This window comes from Muscardinus avellanarius (genome assembly GCF_963383645.1).
Source record: "Muscardinus avellanarius genome assembly, chromosome: 13".
Taxonomy (NCBI): Eukaryota; Metazoa; Chordata; class Mammalia; order Rodentia; family Gliridae; genus Muscardinus; species Muscardinus avellanarius.
In genome coordinates, this window is record NC_137799.1 from 66,433,832 (window position 1) to 66,446,396 (window position 12,565).

The window sequence follows — 12,565 nt, forward strand, 5'->3', positions numbered from 1 at the left end:
GCAACTTAGTAAGACAAAATAAAAAAATGAAAGAGGGTTGGGGGTGTATCTCAAGAGACAGAATGTCCTGAACTCAATCCCTAGTACCAAAAAATAAGATAGAAAGAAACAAAGAAAAAATGAAAAAGAAAACATTCAATTTACTGGATTCCAATTAATAGAAAAACTTATATTCAAAGAATCATTCAAATAAATATGTATTTCTAAGTACATGTTTAAATATAATTGAAATAGCTTATGTAAATAACTCAGGAACATAATAGCAAAAAAAAAGATGTATTGTTTCCATCTTTTAGATTAAAAACATTTGGATTTTTCCTCTCAATAATCATCAAAGAAAAGCAAAAGGGGGGTTAAAGAAAAAAGAGAAAAACAGAAATTTTTACTATTATTTCTTTTTTAATAAAAATAACCTATTGGAAGCTAGGCATGGTAGTGTAACCCCAGTACTTAGGAAGCTGAGATAGGAGGAATATAGGTTTGTGACCAGCCTCATCAATTTGGTGAGGCTCTCAGCAACTTAGCAGGACCCTGGTTCCAAATAAAATATGAAACAGGAGCTGGGTGTGGTGGCGTACACTTGTAATCCCAGCTTTCGGGAGGCTGAGACCAGAGGATAGCAGTTTGCGGACAGCCTCAGCTACTACTTAGTAAGGCCCTCTGCAACTTAGTGAGACCCTGTTTCAAAATAAAGAAAAAAAAATAGAGCAGGGGGTGTAGCTCGGAAGTCAAATGCCCCTGGGTTCCATCCCCAAACCTGCAACCAAAAAAAAAAAAATAGGACTGGGAGTGTAGCCTTGGAGTTTGGCCCTAGATTTCACTCCCAGTACCATTGGGGGAGGAGAAGAAGAAGAAGGAGAAGGAGAAGGAGAAGGAGAAGGAGAAGGAGAAGGAGAAGGAGAAGGAGAAGGAGAAGAAGAAGAAGAAGAAGAAGAAGAAGAAGAAGAAGAAGAAGAAGATAAAATAGGAAAAAAAAATTACCTGTCTATGCTAGATTATAAATTCATCACTTACTCCTTTCAAATGGAGCAATCTAATCTTTGTTTTCCATTAACTGACCTTAAAATACTTTCAACCTCCCACTGAACAGGGCGAAGCCCTTTCTATCTCTGGACTCTATAAACTGGTGCAAATTAATATAGGCAATACTTACAGGATTTCAAAAATGAACCCAAGTTTCTCTTTGATAAATATCTCTACAGTATTATATTATTTATTCAAATTTAGAGACTATATTCTCTAGTAGTTGTGATGATAAAACTTTAAGTCACACTTTCAATTATCCCATCAACACAAATAATATTTATTTTCATTTTCTTTGAAATTCATCTAGCCGGGCGTGGTGGCGCACTCTTGTAATCCCAGCACTTGGGAGGCTGAGACAGGAGGATCGCACAGGTTCGAAGCCAGCTCCATCTACTTAGTGAGGCTATCAACAACTTAGTGAGACCCTGTTTCCAAATAAAGTATAAAAAAGGTCTAGGAGTATAGCCCAGAGGTAGAAAAGTCCTGTCTTCCACCCCAGTACCACATACAAAAAAGAAATCTATTATACATCTATTATACAATACTTACGAGATTTTTTTTAATGTAAGGTGTGAACAGTTTTGACAAATGTATACAACTACATGACCCATACCAGACCCATACCACTATCAATTGCACCACCAAAGAATACCTCTACCTCATTATGCTCCATCCCAGGAAATCCCCAGCCCACCATCCAATCTCATCCCAGTAGCAAGCACTCCTCTGCTTCCTTTCACCATTATTTAACTTTGCCTGTCCTAAGACTTCACATTTAAAAAAAACATATAACATATTTAGTCTTAAAGTTTTTAAAATGCTACTATTTTGTTACATGTAAGCAGCAGCTCATACCTAATTGTTGATATTACATTCTATGAATGTACCATGCTTTGTGTATCCAGTAACCTGTCAAACATTTGCATTGCCAAGTACTTGCTTTCCAGAATTAAAAATATTCTTGACAACCAGGAGTGCTGCCTTGTAATCCCAGTATTTGAGAGGCTGAGATAGGAGTATCACAGGTTCACAATCAGCCTCAGTAACTTAGGCCCACTGCAACTTAGTGAGATCATGTTTCAAAATAAAAAATAAAATACAGCTTGGGATACAGCTCAGACATAGAATGTTCCTGGGTTCAATTCCCAACAGTACAAAAAAAAAATTAAATTAAAAAAATTATTTGAGCCGGGCGTCATGGTGCATGCTTGTAATCCCAGTACTTGGGAGGCTGAGACAGGAGGACCGCACAGGTTCGAAGCCAGCCTCAGCTACTTAGTGAGGAGCTCAGCAACTTAGTGAGACCCTGTTTCCAGTTAAAGTATAAAACAGGTCTGGGAGTGTAGTCTGGAGGTAGAAAGCCTCTGGGTTCTACAGTAGTGCAAAAAAAAAATTATTTGAATACAAATAATTTTTGGTGACTAGGAATTTCCCTAAAATCTAATACAAGTATAGTTTTTAGAAGGAATAGAAAGAGATAATTAAAATAAAACATCCCCTCTGTGCTGTCACCGAACCCAGGAATAAGATGTGACCTCTCCCTCTGCTGATCAACCATAGTAATGGATTTGTATATTGCTATGTAAAATACTATTGCCTCCTCTTCCATTGTAACTACCCTGAAGTTAAATTTCTATTTTATAATTAACTTTCCCTCCCTAGTAGGTACTCCATATATTCTTGTTGGCCTGAGAGTGAATTATGTTAAAAAATGTATCCATTTTGGGGGTAGTAGAACACCTCTATAATCCAAGTACATGGAGGCTGAAACAGGAGAACCATAGATTCAACACCAGCATCAAGAATAGACATAAAACATCCACAGAGACTTCCCAGCCCTACACAGCAATCATGGGGCAAGAAAAAAAGATAGACACAATGTAAACAATAACAATATTCAAGATGTAAGGCTATCTGAACTAGAAGAGAAAATGGAGTGAGAATCTATCATAATATCAATAAAAAATAAAAATAAAACTCAGAGAAAATTCACCATTTGGCTCTTAATGCCAGGAAATTTCCTTTAAACCCATTTCTAAGTTAAAGTCAAAGTCATGCTTTATCTGAATATACTGAGTTGAAGTATAAGATTCTCATGGCATTTCAGTCTCAAAATGTTGGGAAATGAGTGCTTAAACAACATAGGAGGCACTCTACAAATACAAGAGCACACACTACAACCCCACTGTCATTTTGTAGGTGCTAAAGTGGTGTGCAGGGGGGTACTTTCTCCCCATCAGCTATGAAAATTTGCTTCCTGAAACTTCCTCATTCCAGTGAAACACCAGAAGGCATTGTACTATCATGTAATATTTCTGAGGCAAGTGGCTGCTCAGCTGTCACCTGGCGGGCAGACAGGCTTTCCAGCACTCCACGTGGGTCTGGCTCCCCTTCCACTGCTCAGAGCCACAAACTAGAGCTCTTTCTCTTACTGAATCTCATTAATTGCCTTAGTGCTTCTTCCTTTTACTAAGTGATAAAATTCACTCTGCTCAACCCTTTCTATACCTTCACTGCTCCATTGACTCTTGTCTATAAACAATTTCTGCCTACTGCAAAACCCTGCTCTTGCCATGTTGAAAAAGAGCATCCGCTCCCATTAAATGGGACTCTTAAGTTTTAAGCCTCTGTCATTTCTAGAAACAGGTCAGTCCAAGTTAGCCAAAATACAAAGCTAATTTACTGCCTCTATGATAAAGAAGGTACCAAAACAGAATAGAACAAATCCATCCTATCACAACACTAGAACAATCATCACACTCTTATATCTTAAAAGAGGCTAAAGAGAGGACACAAAATTCAAAAGTAGACATTAACTGTCTGTTACATATGCTTTTTGTATATATGAATATGTGCAAACACATTGAAAGAAGGGGAAAAAATGATTACCTAAGGAGAAAGGGCTGGGTGGAGGAGGAGAGTGTGTCACAACATAACACATACATATGCAAAACCCTTTATATTGATTTTCTCTTTTTATTCTCACAAAAACTCTATTAAATAGTATTATTCCCATTTTGCAGAAGAAACTAAGGCTCAGAAATATTACATGATAGAAACCAGTATCAGACAATAATTCCACATTCCCTACTGCCACTTACTACTTTGTTGCAGGTTACCTTGCCACTATCAGGAGAATGTGCTTCTTGAGGAACCACATGGCTTGCACAGAGATGGCCATGTTTCATATGAAGAAGGGCCACTGCCAGCTGGCCCTCTAAATCACTTGTCTCTCCATCTCAGAATCTAAATTTATCCTGCCACTTTCCACAGAAGGCCATGAAATATCCCACCCACAAAAGCCCAGGTGAGAGCCTTAAACTACTACCAATATCTAAGTCAGACCTACCTACTGAGAAAAGATGCCCTGCCCTGTCCTGGGGAAACTAGCCTTTCTGGCAGGCCGAGACCGGCTTTCTCTAAGTTTGCCTGTAATATCCTAGCTTAAGTAGAAGTGTCCAATGAAGCCAAAGCCAACCAACAACCTAAAAGGAACATCAATGGTGATGTGTCATAGACACAAAAACCTGGGTCCAGAGGTGTCTGCAAGTGAGACAAGGCGCTCCTCAGGACAGGCTCCACCCTCTGCACAGGGCAGTGCCAACACCCCTCGCCAACTCCTCTCCATGCTGCGGCCACCCCACACCCTTGCACCTTGCACCTCTTAGAGGCTGAAGATTTTCCTGGCTTTAAGTGTGTGAATAAAGCACGCTAGTCCCAAGGAGAGTGGGTCCCTGAACACTGTATAGACACCTGGTGAGGTAGCATGCTAGTCCCAAGGAGAGTGGGTCCTTGAATGCAGTACAGACACCTGGTGAGGGAGAGGAACCACTTCACGCTGATGCTTGGCTCTTGGGAAATATTACTTTGAACAAAGCCCTCCTGCCCAAACTAGGCCTCATTAAGGACCTAAGATTAAGATATAATGATTTACTCACAAAGGAAAAGCTCTAGCTTCTAAGATGGAAAACAGTGAGGATTATGGGAAGAAAAGTCAAATGAAAAATAGAAAAGAAAGAGCTATTTTTAATATTTCTGCAAGTAGCTAAGTACTTAATCCTCCTGAGACTCAGAGGGTGCTTTCATTTATCTCATCAAAGCTTTTTTTTTTTTTTTCATTTTAGCCTCTTCACACAAAAATGCTCAAGCTCTGTAATAATTCTGACCCACCATGAACACAAAGAACATGGGCTCCGGTATCTACTGAGATTTATAGGACTTAACTTTAAGAAATACTCTATAGGAACAATATGTGATTGTTAAATTATCAGACAATTTTTATCCATAATGAAATCTCAATTGTATTGTATCTAAATGTGCTTAGAAGCAACATATAGGGTGAGAGGAATAAGGGGATGAACTCAGGGGAATTCTACCTCCAAGCCACATACTCAGGACTATTCTTTATTTTTTAAATGGAGTCTCACTAAGTTGCGGAAAGGACTTGAAAAATTGCTGAGACTGGCCACAAACCTGCAATCCTCTTGCCTCAACCTCCCAAGTACTGGGATTACAGGTATGCACCACCACGCCCACCAACATAGTGCTACCATAATCACTGAATCTAACCAACCCAATGGCTAAACATAATTCCAAAATCTTCTTTAAGTCACATAAGTTGTTTCTCATACCAAAAAAAAATCTTTAATACAGAAGCATTAACTCTTAATTTGTAAACTGTGCTACATTTTCAGTATTATTATGAGTAAACTATAATAGCATAAAATAGTACGTATACCCTGAAATAAAATTATTTTCAAACTAGGATTTAGATAAATAATTGATGTTATAAAACATAAACTTGAATTTCTCTTCCCACATCCTAAAAATCCTAAAGTCAATGATACATTAAGCTATTTTAAATTCATCTCAAAAACAAATCATGCATACAAAACATCAATTTGTGAAAGAGTAAGAACAATATACCTTGTCAAAGGGAATGCCATACTTCTTCAATACTGATGGAGAAATCAGTGTCATCTTGTGGCGGAGAAATGCATCACACCCTTGGGAGCTGCTTGGGAAAAAACCTAAATAGAAACAATAAGTATAAATAGCATTGAGTCAATAAAGATAAAATTTAAGATAGTGTTTATATATTATATTTAAGTTCCAGTCATATAATAGAATGACAGATTTATGTGTGTACAGGGTATCTCTACTTAAAAAAAAAAAAAAAAAAAAAACCTTCTTGGTAAAAAATCACTCAGAAAAATTAAGGGATACATATTTGTGCCACCAAAGGTATCTTCTCTACAAAAAAAAAAGTACTAAGAATTACTTGTGTAACATAAAATTACTAAACTTTAGAAATCAATTTCAATTTGAAACATACTTGAATTCAACTCGCCTAATAGATTCTAAACGGACAAATTATAGAGCAGGTTATGAGAGTAACTATGCATTTTAACTGAGGAACCTCTCATTTGAAACTCTTAGTACCGATCATTCCAGAAAAACTCATCCCAATGCCTACCATACAGTAGACACTGAGCAGTTTCAGACCTTTCTTCCTTTCGTATTAAACAATTTAAAATTAACTTCTAATGTTCTGTACAACAGTAGTAGAATAACTACCATTGACAAGAACGAACTGAATATTTAAAAATAGTAGGATTCTGAATGTTCCCAACATGAAGAAATTATATATGCCTGAGATGATATGCCAATTAGCATTATGTGATAATTACATACTCTATGCATGTAATGAAATGTCACACTATAGTACAAAATAGGTATGATTACTATATGTCGATTAAAAGTAAAAATGTTTAAAAAAAAAACAAAAACTAACCACTACTGGTTTCAAAAAGTTAAAGACCTGCCTAACCAGCCCATATGAAAGAAATGTTTTGAGAAGGCTTTTAAGTGAGAAAGCTGAGCACGAAGCAACCCTGCCATTCAACAGTGTCTCATACATCAAGACATTGCCGGCTCTCTCCATCGCTGACTTCAATCCGCAGGTGTGATGAAAGTTGGAGAAAAGTAAACAGAATGCTTGCTGCCTGTGTGTCCCTGCCTCCCTCAGAGTAGAAAAGCAAGAAGACACAAAGAGGAACAGAGCAGAGACAGGCCGAGGGAGGCCAGAGGAGGAGAGAATGCACCAGGAAGCACCTGATACAAGTGAGGAGTTTGGGGAGAAGCACAGGTGTGTACAGCTGTGCATGGCCAAAACGAAGGGGAAACTGCTGGAAATGTGACTCATCTGACTCCATGGCTCACAACAATCAACTACGCTAGAGAGTGACCAATTTGATTAAATACAAATCTCCAGTTCTCATTAGCTCATCATCAACCATTTAATCTTACAGAATAGAAGCATTTTGTCAGGAATCCTTTTTAAAATAAAAGCAATATTGATGTAAACAATGCAGTATGTAAGCCAAAAGCTCACAAAAATAAAATAAAAACCAAAGATGTGGGAAATGCAATTGATATACAAGAAACCACCTACAAAAAGTAGTGCATTCGTGTGTGTGTGTGTGTGTGTGTGTGTGTGTTTATTGTAATAATACGCTATATTGTGGTACAAGTGATAGAAATGTATATACACATAATCTTGGAGCGATTCCCTCCAGGTCCACCTCCCTCACCCCCAACCCCAGTTCATGTCTCTGAGACTGGATGGAATTGGTGATTTTGCATACAGACATAGCTTTATTTCAACTGCTTAAGAATCTGCACCTAGAATTTTTTTTTTTTTAAGGAGGGTAGTACTGAGATGGAACCCAAGGGCATTTTACCACTGAGCTAAACCCTCAGCACTATTTTATTTGTCTTTATTTTGAAACAGAGTCTCAATAAGTTGTAGAGGGCCTCACTAAGTAGCTGAAGCTGTCCATGAACCTGTGATCCCATGCACTGGGATGACAAGCATGCACCACCACATACCACTTGCACCTAGATTTTTAAATGGTGCGGGGAAGAAGATTAGAAAAATGTGTATCTACAGAAACATGAGAAATACCATCATTTTCTACTATAATTTAATACCATCAATAGGAATAAAAATGACCAGTTGGGCCCTATATATTCATAATATATAAATATAATATGAAAGCCGGGTGTGGTGGCACACGCTTGTAATCCCCGCACTTGGGAGGCTGAGACAGGAGGGTCGCACAGGTTCGAAGCCAGCCTCAGCTACTCAGTGAGGCTCTCGGTAACTTAGTGAGACCCTGTTTCCAAATAAAAATATAAAATAGCTCTGGGAGTATAGCCCAGAGGTAGAAAGCCCCTGGGTTCCGCCCCCAGTACCACCAAAATAAAATAAAATAAAATAATAAATAAGTAAAATAATAAATAAATAAAGAATGAAGCATTAGTGAATGGAGAGAAAGTGCCACACCAACTTAATGGTCATGCCTATACAATAAGACATCCCAAATCTTACAGAGAAAGTAAGACACACTTGGGCAGTTACAAATGTACCAACCATGAAAACATTTTAATAATACAATTCATATGGACCTATCAAACTTTGCAAATCTGAAACTGTGTGCAACCCTAAATGAATTAAGTTTTAAATTAAAATCAATGATGAAAAAGGGAGTCTATTTAATTTTCCTTTGATATAGATTTGTAATCAGGACCTGAACAATGTGGTGACTAGCCCTAAGTTAATTTAAATTGGAAAACTACTGAAGGAAGGTAATTTGCAGTATATTAAGAACTTCACATTGGTTCCAAAATGATATTTACAACATGCTATCAGAATTATATTTTATATCCTCCTGGAAAACATATCATAGCCAGCCCAAATTATATACAAAGTGTATGCCTTAAAATGAATTTTATCTCAAATGCGCTGCAGGACTACATGGTTCATTACTCACCCTCACTCCATATTCTGTAAAAAGTATTTGAAGCAATTTATAAGCAAACTGATAGAACCAGAACACTATATGATAAAAAGGTAGTATGTTTTTAAAAACTCAGAACTAGCCAGGCGTGGTGGGTGGCACATGCTTGAAATCTTAGTACTTGGGAGGCTGAGACAGGAGGATCACAGGTTCGCGATGAGGCCATACACAACGTAGTGAGACCCTGTTTCAAAAACAAAAAATAAGCCAGGCGTGGTGGCACATGCTTGTAATCCAGCATTCAGGAGGCTGAGACCAGAGGATCGTGGCCCGTAGACAGCCTCAGCTACTTAGTGAGACCCTGTTTCAAAATAAAGAGTAAAAAATAGAGCACGGAGTGTAGCTCGAAGGTAGAATGTCCCTGAGTTCTATCCCTAGTACCGCAAAAGAAAAAAAAAATAATATATATATATAGAAAATAAAAGAGCTAGGGGTGTGGCTTGGAGGCAGAATGCCCCTGGGCTCAATTCCCAGTGCCACACACACAAAACACTCAGAACTGTCCCATTTACAGAAAAGTTAGTAACTTTGATTATAAATGAAAAAATGATGGAGTAATAACAAAATTCGCTCCCACAGAAAGATTACAATTAACAAAGTCTCCAATTAAAGCTATCAGAGTTTTTTAAGTAACCGCAGAGAAATCTCAGTGTCGGTCAAAAGTTTGGCAAATAAGTTCTTTAACTATGCCTATCTGTAACCTCTATACACTGTTGGTGGGATTACAAACTGGTGCAGCCGCCCGCTATGGAGAGCAGCGTGAAGATTCCTCAGAAAACTGGGAATGGATCCTCCATATCATCCAGCTATAGCAATTCCGGGTATATGTCCAAAAGGAGTGCAATCAGAAAATAAAAGTGATCTACGTATATCCATGTTTATAGCAGCACAATTCATAAAGCCAAATTATGGAACCAATCTGAGTGTCCATTAAGAGATGAGTGGATGCTGGGCGTAATTCCTGCATTTGGGAGGCTGAGACAGGAGGATCACGGTTCACAGACAGCCTCAGCTACTTAGTGAGGCCCTTTGCAGCTCAGTGAGACCCTGCTTCAAAAATAAAGAATAAAATATAGGGCTGGGGGTGTAGCTCAGAGGTAGAGTGTCCCTGGCTTCCATCCCTAGTACAGAGGGAGGGAGGAGGGAGGGAGAGAGATATGAATGGATGACAAAATTATGGAATACACACAATAGAATTCTACTTGGCAATAAAGAAGACCATAAATATGTCATTCACAGGAAAATGATGGACCTGGAGAACACTATGTTGTGAGATTAGCCAGTCACAGAAAATAAAGGGTCATATCTTTCCTCTCAGAAGAAAGCTAGGGAGCAATCAGAATACAGAGAGACTTCAGATAATGGGGGGGGAAATGTCAGTGGAGAGAGGTGGTCTACAGGGGGATTAATGAAGGAAACACTTCCACTGACGCTGGGCACATAGGTGAGAATGCCGGTGCCAATCTCAGTATCATGACTGGTGAGGGGGAAGGGGAGGGGGCGGAGCTGGGGAATCCACCAAGTGCTGTGTGCCCGTGTGTCACTATCACTACAAACTACACTATGAAGTGAGACTACAATGCACCAATAAATGGATAAAAGGCCCATCTGAGTCTAGCTTTTATAATATTTGTGTTATCTTATTAATCTGTTTTAAATAATTTATTTTGAAGCAGACTTCTAGTTGCGTGTAGTAATCCATGCCTGTAAAGCCACTACTTGGAAGGCTGAGACAGGATGATTGCAAGTTCAAGGCCAGCCTCAGCAACTTAGTAAGACCCTCAGCAACCTAGCAAGACCATACTTCAAACCAAAATAAAAGGGCTAAGGGTGTACCTCAGAGGCAGAATGCCTCTGGAAATTAAAAAAAAAGAGGAAGGGTAGGAAGAATTTCCTATAAACGCTAACATAAGTATCTGGAGAAACCTATCATTCAGGACACTCTAAGCTTATCTATTTATCAAATAATGAAGACCTAGATCAGCCTGAGGACCCTATGGCTAGTCAGACCAATAGAAACTGCCTTGGGCCTACAAGACTCAGATCATCCTTACTTATGGCCTCTAGCCAGCCATAGTGGCACCTGCTTATAATCCCATTAATTAGGAGGCTAAAAAAGGAGGATAATAGGTTTGAGGCCAGTCCCAGAAAGTTATCGAAGTCCTCAGCAACTTAGACCCTTTTTCACAATAAAAAAATTTTAAAAAGCTAGATGTAGCTCAGAGGGAGACCCTGCCTAGATACTACCTCCATTACCATAAAAAAAAAAAAAAGACACAGCCGGGCATGGTAGGTGGAGACAGGAGGATTGCGCAGGTTTGAAGCCAGCCAAGTTGGCTTAAGAGACCCTGTTTCCAAATAAAAATATTAAAAAATTGGTGTCTGGGAGTGTAGCCCACAGGTAGAAGGGTTTCCAGGAACCCCAGTACCACCAAAAAAACAAACAAACAAAAAAAGATGCAAGCAACCTAAATGTCCACAAACTAATGGGTGGATAAACAAAATCTTGTACACACCATATAATGAAATATCACTCTGCCATAAAAAGAATAAGTAGTAATATAAACTACAATATACAGAATATACAAAGCCAGACGTGGTGGTGCACACTTGTAATCCCAATACTTGGGAGGCTAAGACAGGAGAATCAAGGTTCACAGAAAGCCTCAGCTACTTACTGACACCTTCTGCAACTTAGACCCTGCTTCAAAATAAGAAATTAAAAATAGGGCTGGGGGTATAGCTTGGAGATAAAATGCCCCTGGGTTCCATCCATAGTACCACAAAAGGAGGAGAGGAGTCTAGTGTTTAGATGGAGTTAAAATGCCCCTAAGAGTTGGGTGTGGTGGCGCACGCTTGCATTCCCAGCATATGGGAGGCTGAGACAGGAAGATCACGGTTCAAGGACAGCCTCAGCTACTTGGCAAGGCCCTCTGCAACTTAGTGATATCCTGCTTCCAAATAAAGAATAAAAACTACTTCTGGGGAGTATAGGTCAGAGGTACAATACACCTGGGTTCCATCCCCAGTACTGCATAAACAAATAAACAAATAAATAAATATATAAATAAATAAATGCCACTGAGTTCAATCCCTGTATCACAAAAAGACAAGCAAACAAACCAAAAAATGAACTACATTAACTCTTCATAATAATTACTCTTCTGTTCCCTTTTCCTGAGCACAGATTTACTTTAAAAAAAAAATAGATAAGCATAGTGGTATGCTCCCATTTTACCAGCTAGTAAGGAGGCTGAGGCAGGAGGGTTACTTGACCCCAGGAGTCCTGATCCCTGCGGAACAAAGACCCCCATCTCATTCCGTTTAAGTAAATGAATAAATAAATTCTAACAAATGAAACTTCAAATAAAAATAAGTATATTTTTTGCTGGGCGTGGTGACACACACTTGTAATCCCAGCATTTGGGAGGCTGAGACAGGAGGATGGAGGTTTGAGGACAGCCTCAGCTACTTATGAGGCCCTTTGATACTCAGTGAGACCCTGTTTCAAAATAAAGAATAAAACAGGGCTGGAGGTATAGCTTGGAGGTAGAACGCCCCTGGGTTCAATTCTCAGTACCACACACAAAAAAAGTAAATTCTTAAAACTAAGGTAATAAAACTAAAATACTTGTTATAAGTAAATATAAGGGTGTAAAAGAATCACAACTCACCTA

At 38.7% G+C, this 12,565-nt stretch overlaps 1 protein-coding gene across 2 annotated transcripts in view; it reads right to left on the reverse strand.

Moving 5' to 3' along the window:
• KDM4C (lysine demethylase 4C) overlaps nucleotides 1-12,565 on the reverse strand; it is a gene marked incomplete at both ends in the record, with an annotated part of 355,445 nt that overhangs the window by 272,326 nt on the left and 70,554 nt on the right. For both annotated transcript variants that reach the window (XM_080708835.1, XM_080708836.1), the window contains one exon: nucleotides 5,953-6,056. In XM_080708835.1, coding sequence (XP_080564961.1) covers nucleotides 5,953-6,056 — 104 coding nt within the window. The remainder of the gene's footprint in view (nucleotides 1-5,952; nucleotides 6,057-12,565) is intronic.